Source organism: Erpetoichthys calabaricus, chromosome 2, assembly GCF_900747795.2.
Source record: "Erpetoichthys calabaricus chromosome 2, fErpCal1.3, whole genome shotgun sequence".
Taxonomy (NCBI): Eukaryota; Metazoa; Chordata; class Cladistia; order Polypteriformes; family Polypteridae; genus Erpetoichthys; species Erpetoichthys calabaricus.
In genome coordinates this window covers 288,749,718-288,762,980 of record NC_041395.2, presented here as the reverse complement: position 1 = coordinate 288,762,980, position 13,263 = coordinate 288,749,718, and the positions used below count along the sequence as shown (strand labels likewise).

General features: G+C 40.1%; 1 protein-coding gene across 1 annotated transcript in view; it reads left to right on the top strand.

The window, feature by feature from the left end:
* The window catches only part of prom2 (prominin 2), a 170,540-nt gene that overhangs the window by 111,807 nt on the left and 45,470 nt on the right, over window positions 1-13,263 (top strand). The window contains exons 15-17 of the mRNA XM_028795719.2: window positions 1,656-1,740; window positions 6,939-7,082; window positions 10,500-10,571. Of these exons, the coding sequence (XP_028651552.2) occupies window positions 1,656-1,740; window positions 6,939-7,082; window positions 10,500-10,571 (301 nt within the window). The remainder of the gene's footprint in view (window positions 1-1,655; window positions 1,741-6,938; window positions 7,083-10,499; window positions 10,572-13,263) is intronic.

Here is a 13,263-nt window from a genome sequence, read left to right as displayed (position 1 = left end):
GCAGTTAATTGACTTCTTAGGCATAAAACCAGACTGCTGCGGTCACTGGTAGGTGAGTTTGGGTGGTTTACAGCTAGTTGGAGGATCAGTCTCAAGAACCGTGGACCCAGAGATATCAAATGTCCTAGCTGGAGGATCAACTTTAAACAGCTGCTCAAAGTAGCCAACCTAGCAGATCACAACTTAAATATACTTACCTTTTCGACAGTACTTCCTTTAGTGTTGTGAAGCTGATTAACTTGAAAAATGTATGCTAGAGACTGGCATCAAAACAAAAGTTAAAGCCATGGTATTTCTTTGGACAGAACAGATAAATTGCTAAATGCACTTGTCAGTTTCCACCATTATTACTAACAAATGCACTTACGTGGTAACCTACTGATTAAGACATCTGGTACGTTGCTTTTGAGAAAGTGAAATATTGCTGATAAAATAATATAATAATAATAATAATAATAATTCTTGATGAAAAGCACTCTTTCATTATTCAGGTTCTCAGTGTTAACTGTCGTCTAACAGACAATTTATCATACTTTATTTTGTATAACTTTCACAGTGCACAGTTTGAAAAGGCACACAAGTGTACAAAGTAAAGCAAATTGCTTACAAATCCAGTACTTTTGCACATTAATTCCATGAAATGTTAAGGAGAATATGCTGATTCTCTTGCAAAACCGTTCTAATGACAACTGAAGACTTTCAACACAAAATTGTGAATGAAAGTGATCTTGATGCAGTGGAAAGGGAGCTTTTAAATATCAACTCAGAGCCTTGACATTTGTCAACCTGTATATATATGACCATTGAACAATATTGGCATCAGGTCATACTTGTACTCTCACTTAATGGAAAGCCATACTTCTGTCAACGTTTTTACATAATTATTCTGGTTTTACTTTAAGCACTACAGAGGTTAAAAATTGTATCTTTTTTAGTAATTAATCTTACTTATTAAGACTAAAATCAGATTTGAACATAAATGTGGATGAAATATTAGTTGTGAAAACAGTAAACTTTTGACCTGTCCAAGAAATTATTAAGGTTTCCAGTATTCTCAATTGTAGCAATTGAAAAACAGGGTATTTTCTCAGGGTAGCATAAGAGAATGCTTTTATTTATAAATTTAGATATTTTTGCCTGTTTTATGTTGCACTTCGTGTATCAGAAAATAATCCAGCATGTGTTTAAAATGACCAGATTTTAGGAGTTCCCTTCAGTAAAAACAATTATAGGTTGTCAACCATACACACATAACTGCATATTAAGTTAATTAAATATGAAACTGTTCTAAATCACAACATCTAATTTGAATGTTGATAAGTATAGCTTTATTTCTAGATGGTATTAAAATAATCTGTAGTGCCTATGTTTAAAACATTTGAGTATCTGAGAACTTTTAGAACATTTTTATTTTTGTAATATTTACAGAAAACTCTTGTTCATTGTCATCATCTGTTATTTCCCAGTTTAACTTAACACTGCCAGTGCATTTTAAGAATATTTTTGAGGGTTTATAGCCTAGAAACCAGAGCACAACTTTATGAAACTGAAGTTTATTTGCATGATGTCTAATGTTTAGATTTGGCTTTTTTGTTAAATGTGAACAAAAGGTGTAGCTGAGATAATTGTAACTTTTCAATATGTGCTTATTTTAGTGACTGTAAGAATGACTCCGCATTATGGTCCGTTTTACAACTGGGAAAGAAGACTGACCTCAATGAAGTTTTAAATATCAGTAAGGTAAATTTAGGGGGAATATGGGTTTATATAGTTTTTGTATAATCATGTTTGCATCTCTTTCACAAATGAAGGCTGTCCAAAGAATTTACTGGTAAATTGAGGGTGTGTATTGAGCAAAACTGAGGGAAGAATCCCAGGAAACTTGATCTGGAAGCTTCCCAGGTGAAGATTTAGTATAGTTCCCAGATATTTTCTAGATCTTTGTATGTGAGAACTAAGCCAGAAGGTTGCTGTATTCGGCATGAAAAATGTTTAAGATATGTCATAGCGTCTGTTGATATTCTGTGACAGAGATAATCTGCCACCCTTATCATTAGAAAATCACAACAGTCCTAATGAAAACATGACATTCAGCCCAACAAACTCACTAATCCTATTTACCATTTTCTCCAAAAAAATAAGTCATTTTTTGATCATTCCTGTAGTAATACTCTTCACCTCCACCTGCACTTCCACCTCACTATTTGATAATCCATCTAAGGACTAATCCACTGTACTAATTCCCTTTAAAAGTTTAAATACTTTAACCATACTACCTCTTAATCTCTGTTTTCTTAAAATTAGTTTTATTTTTACTTATAGCTCTTATGTCTCAGTCCTGAAATCAGGCTAATTGCTCATCTTTGAACTTTCACTAGTGCTTCTACATCCTTTTTGTGTTACAGAAACCAATATTGTACACAGTACTCCTGGACATTCCTCACTAGTGTGTTATATAGCTTAATTATAACCTTTCTTGATTCTGTTGTACACATTGTGATGTGCACTGATCAGCCTCAACATTACAACCACTGACAGGTGAAGTGAATGACATTGATTATCTTGTTACAATTGAACCTGTCAAGGCGTATGATATATTAGTAAGTGAGCAATTGATTCTTGAAAATGATGTGTTGGAAGTAGGAAAAATTAACAAGTGTAAGGATGTGAGCGACTTTTACATGAGCCAAATTGTGATGGCTAGTCGACTGGGTCAAAACATCTGGCAGATCTTGTGATGTATTCCTGGTATGCAGTCATCCAAGGAAGGGAACCAATAGTTGGTATCAAGGCTCATGGCCAAGGCTCATTGATTCGTGTGTGGAATAAAGGTCCTGGTTCCATCCCACAGAGGATCTGCTATTGCACAAATTAATGAAAAACTTAATTCTGGCCATGAGAGAAAGGTGTGAAAACACACAGTGCAGTGCAACTTGCTGCATATGAAGCTGTGTAGCTGCAGACTTGTCAGCATTCCCATGCTGACTCCTGACCACCACTGAAAGCCACTACAGTAGGAATGCAATCCATGTCAGAACTGGAAGAAGCAATAGAAGAAGGTGGTCTGGACTGAAAAGTTTCGTTTTCTTTTAGATCATGTTTGGAAGCAAGGTGCATGTGCGTTGTTTGCCTGGGGAAGAGATGGCAGCAGGATGCACTATGGGAAGAAGGCAAGTCGGCGGGGCAGTGTGATGCTCTGGGCAATGTTCTGTTTGGAATCCTTGCTTTTGGCATTCATTTGATTGTTTCTTTGACACATGCCACCTACCTAATGACTGTTGCAGACCACGTACACCCATTCATGACAATGGTATGCTGTGATATCAGTCTGTCAGCAGGATAATGTGCCCTCTCACATTGCAAAACTGTTGACATGGCCTCTAATTTCCCCAGATCTCAATCCCATCGAGCATGTGTGTGATGTGCTGGAAAACCAAGTGCGATCAATGGAAGCCCCATCTTGCAACTTACAGGATTTAAAGGATCTGCTACTAAAGTCTTGGTGCCAGACACCTCATGACACCTTGAGTAGGCTTGTGGTGTCCATGCCTCGACAGGCCAGAGCTGTTTTGGTAGCATGAGGGGGATCTTCACAATATTAGGCTGGTGGTTTTTAATGTTGTGGCTCATCAGTGTATAACGTAAAATCTAATATTTTAACTTTTTGGTTGTAATACCTTACATGTATTTACATGTATTTCATCTATCACAAATCTACCCAAGCCTGTATTCTGTACAGGTCCTCCTGTAACGATTCACTTGATTGTAATCAGCAATTCCAAATAGTTGGTATCATCTGTAAAGTAAATAAGCTCTTTTACCTTTTAACTACTAAAATAATGAAAGAATCTGTTTGGGTCGTCAGTGGTGGAGTAGTTTGTTTTCTACGACTTATAGACTCCCAGTTTATCTTTAAGTAGACTTCGCATATACTCAAAATTTGCCCTATTAAATTGAAACAGTGCTTTCTTATTATGGTTACTAGATCCTAATGGTTCAATGTCCTTTACCCTCTGAATTGTCTCCTGATTATTACAAAATATTAAATTTAGACAGGCTTTCCTTTTTGATGGTGCTTTAAAATACTGTTTTAAAAATAGTCACTGATTGCATCCAAAAACTCATGTTCTTGCATTCTGCTATGTGTAAGGTTAGCCTTGTTAATATTTATATAATTAAAGTGCCCCATGAATATAATACCCTTCTTCTATTGAAACTGTCATTTGCATAGAGGGGTATGTAACACACTCCCAATAGCAGGTCATTATCTCTGATGCTTTATAGTCAAATTCCAAACCTCCTCACCATCCAGTTGAAGAAGACATGCATTCAAACACAGCAAACAAAAACAGTTAGTGCAGTGCTCCATAGTTCCAATAAACAATCCATAAAAACAAGTGTTCAGTGGGGATAAAAACAATAAATAAATCCTTCAAAAACAGAGGTTAAAAATGCAGTCTCACTCTTCCCGGTCTTAGCCCACCATCGTCTCTCATTCTCCCTGGCTCACCCATAACTCCTGCAGCCGGCGGAGACCCAACAGCCACGAGATCCTTTTCGGCCGACCTTTGTCTTGGCTTCCATTAGGACATCACTGCCAGACCGTCCGAGGTCGGCTCTCCTCCCTTCATCCTTTGCGCCCACGCAGTTGGTCCTCAGATCCCTCAGGAGGACACCTGCCTTTCTCACCCCACTCCAATAGAACATTCAGTGGGGCGAACTAGTCCCTAGAGCGGCACAATCTAATGCTCCTTTGCGGGGCCCCAGCTCGTGCTGTCTCCTCCTTACAGGCGGCCAGATCGTAGCTGCTAAGAAGGCTCTTTCACGTCGTTTAACCTCCTTTTTCTTCTTCTATACATCTATCCATCTTATCCATCTCTATCCCCTGGTGTCGACCTGTATATATAGCCCGTCTCCCCGTGCCTCCGTGGACGCAGCTGACTCCCGTGGTCGTATGATCGCGCCCACGGAGAACGACACAGCTATACGGATTAAAACCTGGCCCTTATATTTTGTTTTAAAGCCGCGGACCCACTATACCACCTACCTCCCCTCTTAAAGCCCCAGTTGCATGGGAAGGTTCCACGCCATTATCAACCCAGTGCAACTGGCGGCCCAGGTCCACGGCTCGGCCAAACTACCACTGCACTAAAACCGATAAATAAAAGCACTAAAAACAATCCCATAATAAAACCAACCCAAGCCCCTTTGTAAAACCAGGACATTAAAAGAATAAATACTTTTAAAAGACAGTAAAACCAGGAATAAATAAATGTCCATTAAAAAGCTCAGTCCTTTAAAAATGTCCTCCTCCGGGTTGGGTCCGTGGGTTCGTTATTTTCTGATCCGTGTGGCACCAGTCCCACTGGCTCATTGGTCTCCTGTTCTTCAGTCCCCACTGCCAGCTCATCTCACCCCTGTCACCAAATGTGACGATGCGGGTACGCTCCATGCTCCCATCTTGTGTTCAGGTGCCCTGAACCCGACACCGTCGGTAATGTCACCGAGATGAGCTGGCTTCATTTGAGAATTGTCCTCGCGGACCCGCATCGTCACACACTGCTCTGCCTTCTCGGTTTTGCCTATCTTTTATAAATAATAATAATACATTTTATTTATATAGCGCCTTTCCCATGCTCAAGGCACCTACAGAATATAATAAAGAACGGCAGCATATACAGTATATAGCATTGTACAAACCAGATAAATCAATAAATCTATATGTCTTTGTCTATGTCTATCTAAATCTAATCTATGTCTTTGCTATGTTTCTGTTACAGCTATGATATCACATTTATGTGGAGCTTCCTGTAACTATGTCTCACTTATTTTATTCTTATTCTAACTTTTTTATATATAGATCTAGCATTACATCAGATAATTCTTAATGAAATAGTCTTAATGAAATTATTAATTGTGGGATAGTAATTTCAGATTTGCAATGTGTATAATTCTACTGTCCATTCCTTTATGTGAAGTTATGAACCTGGCCTGTCCTGGACTTAATGTGCGCATTGTATAGTTTAAACAATCTGAATACATAGGTGCCTCTCAAGGTGGAACAGGTGTCATTTGTTCCAGAACGGAACCTTGGTGTTCCATAAACCCATGTTCATCTATTCCACAGCAAGATTTGAGCCACAATTTAAACGTTCTAATCTCTACAGTCTTGTCTAGACTGGTGTGTATCATAGGCAGAACATTTGAGAAGACCATCTTGTCACTTTTGGTCCTCAGCTTGGCACCTAATTGTTTAACTTCAATTACAGAAATGTTAGCCTGCCCTTCTTTATACCAGCTGTTACAAGATGAACAACGACAACTGGATCCACCTTTGCTCTGTCCAGGAGTTTATTTATACTTCCAGAGAAGTCTCCCACCTATGCTCCAGGAAGGTAGCACACTATATGTGACTCTCTGTCCCTGAGGGCCTGAGGTTCTATGAAGACAAGAGAAATGTGTGCCAACTCTATATAATATGAAAATCTAACCAGGAACTCTGGAGGTGTGCGGCTGACTACTGCACCATGGGGTTACTGTGGTAAATTGAGGTCTGCGGCTTGTTGGCAAGTTTTAAATAAATAAATAAATAATGGTAACACCCGTGTCTTTGGGTGGGGTGTGGTAGTGTGGTCTGAGTGGCTTGAGCGTGTGATGTGGGAGCAGATGGCACTGAACTTTGTGCACATGTGCAGAGTTTTCCTTGTCCCTCATTAGCTCTGGAGTTGTTATTGCCACAGCTGTGCCTCAACCTCACTTTAAAAAGGGAAGAGCAAAATTAGCAGTTCCTTCAGACATGTGTGAGTGTGCAAATTTCCAGTAAATTTATGGATTGTACATGTGAAAAGACAAATAATTTTTATGTTGTGTTTATTGGTTGCTGATAGTTGTTTGTAACTTTACACTACAATATCCCTTTTATTTTAATCTTATTTCAGTACACTACAGGAATCAAAGATGAATTTGACAAAACAAACTTTACCCTGCCACAAATACAAATTCTCACTGACAATGTACGAGCTTCTATGGAAAATTTCACAACGCAGATTGGAAAGATTGACTTTACTCCATTTATGGAACAGGTATTTGATGATTGTTATTTGTTTATATTCTACTGAATATTATTTACAGTACAAAAATGTAAAATGTAATGGAAAATAAAAAACATTTTGCATACTATACAGGCAGCGCTGACAACCGATACAATGCACATGGGTCATAGGATTTTGTGTAGATTTTTGTACTCAATTATCAATTAGTATTTGTTACAAAATGCACAACACAATTACAAGAATACCGTCAAATATATTCTTTCTTCTTTTTCTGACATTTGGTAAAATCTTTGTCAAAAAAGAACATGTGATTGATGTACAAATTACCCAATGTAATTAAGTGATCTGTCAGTATATTACTTTGGTTACTAGTTTCTACAGAATTTAAGAGAAAAAAATTCCCTTGCATACAGAGTTCATTGATACCCACTTCATTTTAATTTTCAATTTTGCCTTGGTATTAGCTTCAGATTTTATTTCAATGTCTCCTTTGATTAATGATAATGACCCTGCATTAGTAGGCATCAGCAGATCAGAGGATCATCTTGTTCCATATCCTCCTGTCCTCCAATCTTGTTCAGTAACACCCATCACCTGCATGTCCTCCCTCATCACATTCATAAACCTTCTCTTAGGCCTTCCTCTTTTCCTTTTGCCAGGCAGCTCTATCTTTAACATTCTTTTCCCAATATACCCAGCATCACTCCTCTGCACATGTCCAAACAAACTCAATATTGCCTCAATGACTTTATCTCCCAACCGTCCAACTTGAGCCAACCCTCTAATGTACTCATTTATAATCCTGTCCATCCTCGTCACACCCAATGCAAATCTTAGCATCTTTAACTCTGCCACCTCCAGCTCTATCTCCTGCTTTCTGGTCAGTGCCACCATCTCCCACCCATATAACAAAGCTGGTCTCACTACTGTCCTGTAGATCTTCCCTTTCACTCTTGCTGATAACCGTCGGTCACAAATCCCTCCAGCCACTCTTCTCCACCCATTCCACCCTGCCTGCACTCTCTTTCTCACCTCTCTTCCACAATCCCTGTTACTTTGTACTGTTGCTCCTAAGTATTTAAACTCATCCACCTTTGCCAACTCTACTCCCTGCATCTTCACAATTCCACTGACTTTCCTCTCATTCACACACATGTATTCTGTCTTGTTCCTACTGACCATCATTCCTCTCCTCTCTAGAGCATATCTCCACCTCTCCAGGGTCTCCTCAACCTGATCCCTACTGTTGTGCTCTTTCTTGGCCTTAAACCACACTGCTGCTCACTAATCATCACCTCCCTTCTTAACCTAGCTTCCACTACTCTTTCCAATAACATCATGCTGTGGCTCATCAATTTTATCACCCTGTAGTTACTACAGCTCTGCACATCCCCCTTAATCTTAAAAACCAGTACACGTCTTGTCCACTCCTCAGGCATCCTCTCACTTTCCAAGATTCCATTTGACAATCTGGTTAAAAACTCCATTGCTATCTCTCCTAAACACCTCCATGCTTCCACAGGTATGATATCTGGACCAATGGCCTTTCCATTCTTCATAGCTGTCCTTACTTCCTCCTTGCTAATCCGTTGCACTTCCTGATTCACTATCTCCACATCATCCAACCTTCTCTGTCTCTCTCTCATTCTCTTAATTCATCAGTCTCTCAAAATACACTTTCCATCTTCTCAACACACCTTCCTCACTTGAAAGTATGTTTCCATCTTCATCCTTTATGACCCTAACCTGCTGCACTTCTTTCCCAGCTCTGTCCTTCTGTCTAGCCAATTGGTACAGTTCCTTTTCTCCCTCCTTAGTATCCAACCTCTCATACAACTCATATGATGCCTTTTCTTGAGCCTTCGCCACCTCTCTCTTCACCTTGCACCTTATCTCCTTGTACTCTTGTCTACTTTCTGCATCTCTCTGACTATCCCACTTCTTCTTCGCCATCCTCTTCCTCTGTGTACTCTCCTGTACTTCTCCTTTCCACCACCAGGTTTGTCCAGATGTCACGTCAAGCACCCTTCTTGCTGTCACCCTTACTATTTCTGCTATAGTTGCCCAGCTGTCTGGTAACTCTGCATTGCCACCCAGTGCCTGTCTTACCTCCTCCCTAAACTCAACCTTGCAGTCTTCCTTTTTCAACTTCCACCATTTGATCCTTGGCTCTGCCCTTACTCTTCTCCTCTTTTTAATCTCCAACGTCATCCTTCAGACCACCATCCTATGCTGTCTAACTACACTTTAACCTGCCACCACTTTGCAGTCTTTAATCTCCTTCAGATTGACTCTTCTGCATAGCATACAGTATAATCTACCTGTGTGCACATTCCACCACTCTTGTACGTCACCCTATGTTCCTCCCTATTCTTAAAATATGTATTCACCACAGTCATGCCCATCCTTTTTGCAAAATCTACTATCATCTGACCTTCTTCATTTTTCTCCTTGACACCATACCTACCCATCACCTCCTCGTCTCCTCTGTTCCCTTCACCATCATGTCCACTGAAATCCGCTCCAATCACCACTTTCTGTCTCTTGGGTACACTGTCCATCACTTCATCCAGCTCACTCCAGAAATCTTCTTTCTCATCCATCGCACACCCAACTTGCAAGGCATATGAACTAACAACATTCATCATCACTCCTTCAATTTCCAGCTTCATGATCATTACTGTCTGACCCTCTTTTCACCTCCAAAACACTCTTGACATACTGTTACTTCAGAATAACCCCTACCCCATTCCTCCTCTAATCCACACCATGATAGAACAATTTGAATCCACCTCATATCCACCTGGCCTTACTGCCCTTCCATTTAGTCTCTTGCACGCACAATATATCAACCTTCCTTCTCTCCATCATATTGGCTGACTCGCTCCTCTTACCAGTCATACTACCAACATTCAAAGTTCCTACCCTCAGTTACATTCTCTTTACCTTCCTCCTCTCCTTCTTCCTTTGGACACGTGTCCCCCCTCTTCTTCTCCTTCTTCAGCCAACAGTAGCCCAATTTCTGGCAGCACCCTGTTGGCTAACAGTACTGGTGGCGGTCGTTGTTAATCCGGGACTCGACCTATCTAGTATGGAAATCTGTATTGTTGTCCGCATGTTGATCTAGCAAAATTTTACACCGGTTGCCATCCTGATGTAACCCTCCCCATTTATCTGGGCTTGGGACTGGCACAAAGATACACACTGGTTTGTGTATCCCCTGTGGCTGGGTTTTTGAAAACACATTGCAAATCTTTTAATTGTGTTTAAGCTGATTAACAGTGAGTAGTGGGGTTCAGCTGGAGATGGCAGTTGAATCCTGGATTGGAAATAGGGCCTGAACATTATCTGTGTCCATGTATTTTAAATGCTTCTCTCAGGAGACCGATATAGCTTTTTAGGTTTAATAATTATGCTTAATTACATTTCATGATTTTTTTGTTTTAGATAAATAAAAATTTCACAGTTGGAGAGTTGGATGATGCTGCAAAATCTCTGGAAACGCTTGCATCAAAAGTTGTGAGTATAAGCCTTGTTTTTTTTGTTCTGTTACTCAGTGTTTCAAGAGTCTGATACCAATTTTATTTACAGTATCGCTCTATTATATAAAAACTCTTAAACATTACCTTCACATGTGACAGTTCTGTCACTTATCAAGGATTTATATGAAAAGCAAGTGTTTGCAGTTTGAGCTACTAAGTTGTACAGCAGCGGCATTCACAGGGGACTACTGGACATTGCTGAACCACCACATGTTCTGATTAATACTGAGTAAAGTTTTAATCATTTGACAGCTCTAATATATACATATATATTGTGAAGACATAGAAGACAGTACAAAATAAATTTCATTTAAAAGCAACAATGCTTAGAAAATTAAGGGGAAAACAAACAAAATAGATTTGAACTAGTCTGTTCAGCAATAATCTTCAAGTGAGATCGTATGCAGTGTGGTGAATGGTTGATGGTGTAGGGCGACTTTGTAAATGAATAATCACACCTCAAACTACAGGCTCGGGTGCAGGTGTATGAGTGCGCTTTGCTCTGGGGTTGTGTGGGGTTGATTGTGTGCACACTCGCGCCAAAGCAGGCAGATTGATCAGTTGCCTCATTATTGCCTTGGAGGGAGTGACAGCTTACACCTGTGCCCAGTTAAGCAAATATAAGGAGCCTGCATGGGGCAGAATAGAAGAATGAAAATGAAACAGGAAAAAGACAAGAAAGTAGGTTAAAGGAAAGAATGGAGAGAAGGGCAGGAGTGAAAGAGAAACAGTGTAAGATGGGAGGAAACAGGTGGATGGGAATGGAGCGCCAGGGATGGAGCATGTGGCCGGCGCTCAAGAGGAACCTGAAGGTTGCTCCTGCTAAGCAGCCAGGAAGCAAATGCAAGAGCAAATAGTCTGGAGGACGATGGCAGCAGGAGTCGAAGGAGTAGAGGCTCAGTGGCATCCTGTGGAATGCCTTGGGATTGGCGGCAGGGACATGGGAAGGACTGAAGGTTGTCCGTGCTCTTAACATCTGAGTAGGGTAGGCCAGAGAGGCATCGGTTTTAAAGGATACATTTGGGCTTGTGAGATTTTAGAGAGGATGGTTTCCTACTGACATTTTAACCTTGTTTTTTGGATTTTTTTATTGAATTTTTAATCTCCACGATCACTGACGTTTATTGGATTATTTATTTATTATAATGGAGCACTGCACTGTTAAACACTGACTTTTGATTGATTTTAATAAAAGCACCTATGCACCTTTTGCACCTACCCTTTGCTACATGTGTGTCCTCATTTACCCGGCTTATCTCACTTATGACTATTGACAACCAGGTTCACTATGCTCCTGGTTGGAACAGGTAACATGTAGCAGACCTGAACCATCACATGCAGGCTGATTTGGCTCTGTTTTTTTTACCCAGAACTAGGAGTTTTCTATAATTTACCCCACCACTTTGATTAACAAAATTTTAATATGCTTTTTTGTCAGTTGATTCTGTGATATTGTTGAAGCAGGTTTATCTGTTAACCACATTTTCATATTTCAACATTTAGGTACTTGTTGCTGTCTTTCTTAAGGCAAATTGTGTTCCATATTTGTATGTAGCTATGATTTTTTGAAATTTACTTTTTGCTTTTTTTTGGTTTTGTGCTTAAAATACATTTCTTTTAGTGATATAATAGTGTTTGTGAATTTTCTTCATTTTGCTGGTTCTGAATTTCCATGAAAGATTATTAATTCTTTAGTGAAATTATGCAACTTAGTGTTAGTAAGTATTTGTGGTCAATACTTATCATGTATGATTGGCTTAGCTACATATGAACACTAACGGTAAGTTTGTTTTTCATTGTTACATGTTATTTTGTCAACAAAAGAAATTTGTTTTATCAGTAATTATGGTGGGTGTTTGAACTAATGTAATAAATTACATTACCATCAATGAAATCATTGTTTTATAATTTTTATGGTAAAAGATCATTTTTAATAAAGTATAGATATTGATGTTGGTGAAGAAAGATTCATGAATCTTGACTTTGCTGACGATGCTGTGATTTTCGTGGAGTCAATGGAGGCTTTGACCGGGGCTCTTGAGAAACTGAGCGAGGAGTCTGTGTCTAGGCTTGTGAGTGTCCTGGATAAAAACCAAGATCCAGGCCTTTAATGACCTCTTGGGCACAGCCTTCAGCAGTGTGTCTGTTTGCGGAGAGAGTGTCGACCTTGTCGAAAGGTTTACTTACCTTGGCAGTGACATTCATGTCTCTAGTGAGTCTTCCTATGAAGTCAGTAGACGGATTGGAAGGGCATGGGGGTCATGAGGTCGCTGGAAAGGGGTGTGAGGCGCTCCCAATATCTATGCAAAAGCACGAAGGTCCAAGTCTTTAGAGTCCTGGTGCTTTCTGTCTTGCTATATGGTTGCGAGACATGGACGCTATCCAGTAACCTGAGATGAAGGCTGGACTCATTTGGTACTGTGTCTCTCCGGAAAATCCTTGGGTACTGTTGGTTTGACTTTGTGTCAAATGAGCGGTTTCTCATGGAGTCCTGAATGAGGCACATTACCTGCATTGTGAGGGAGCGTCAGTTACGGCACTACGGCCATGTGACGCGTTTCCCCGAGGGTGATCCAGCTCGTAAGATCCTTGTTGTTGGGGACCCAAGTGGCTGGACCAGGCCAAGGGGTCGCCCACGTAACACCTGGCTGCGGCAGATAGAGGATCAT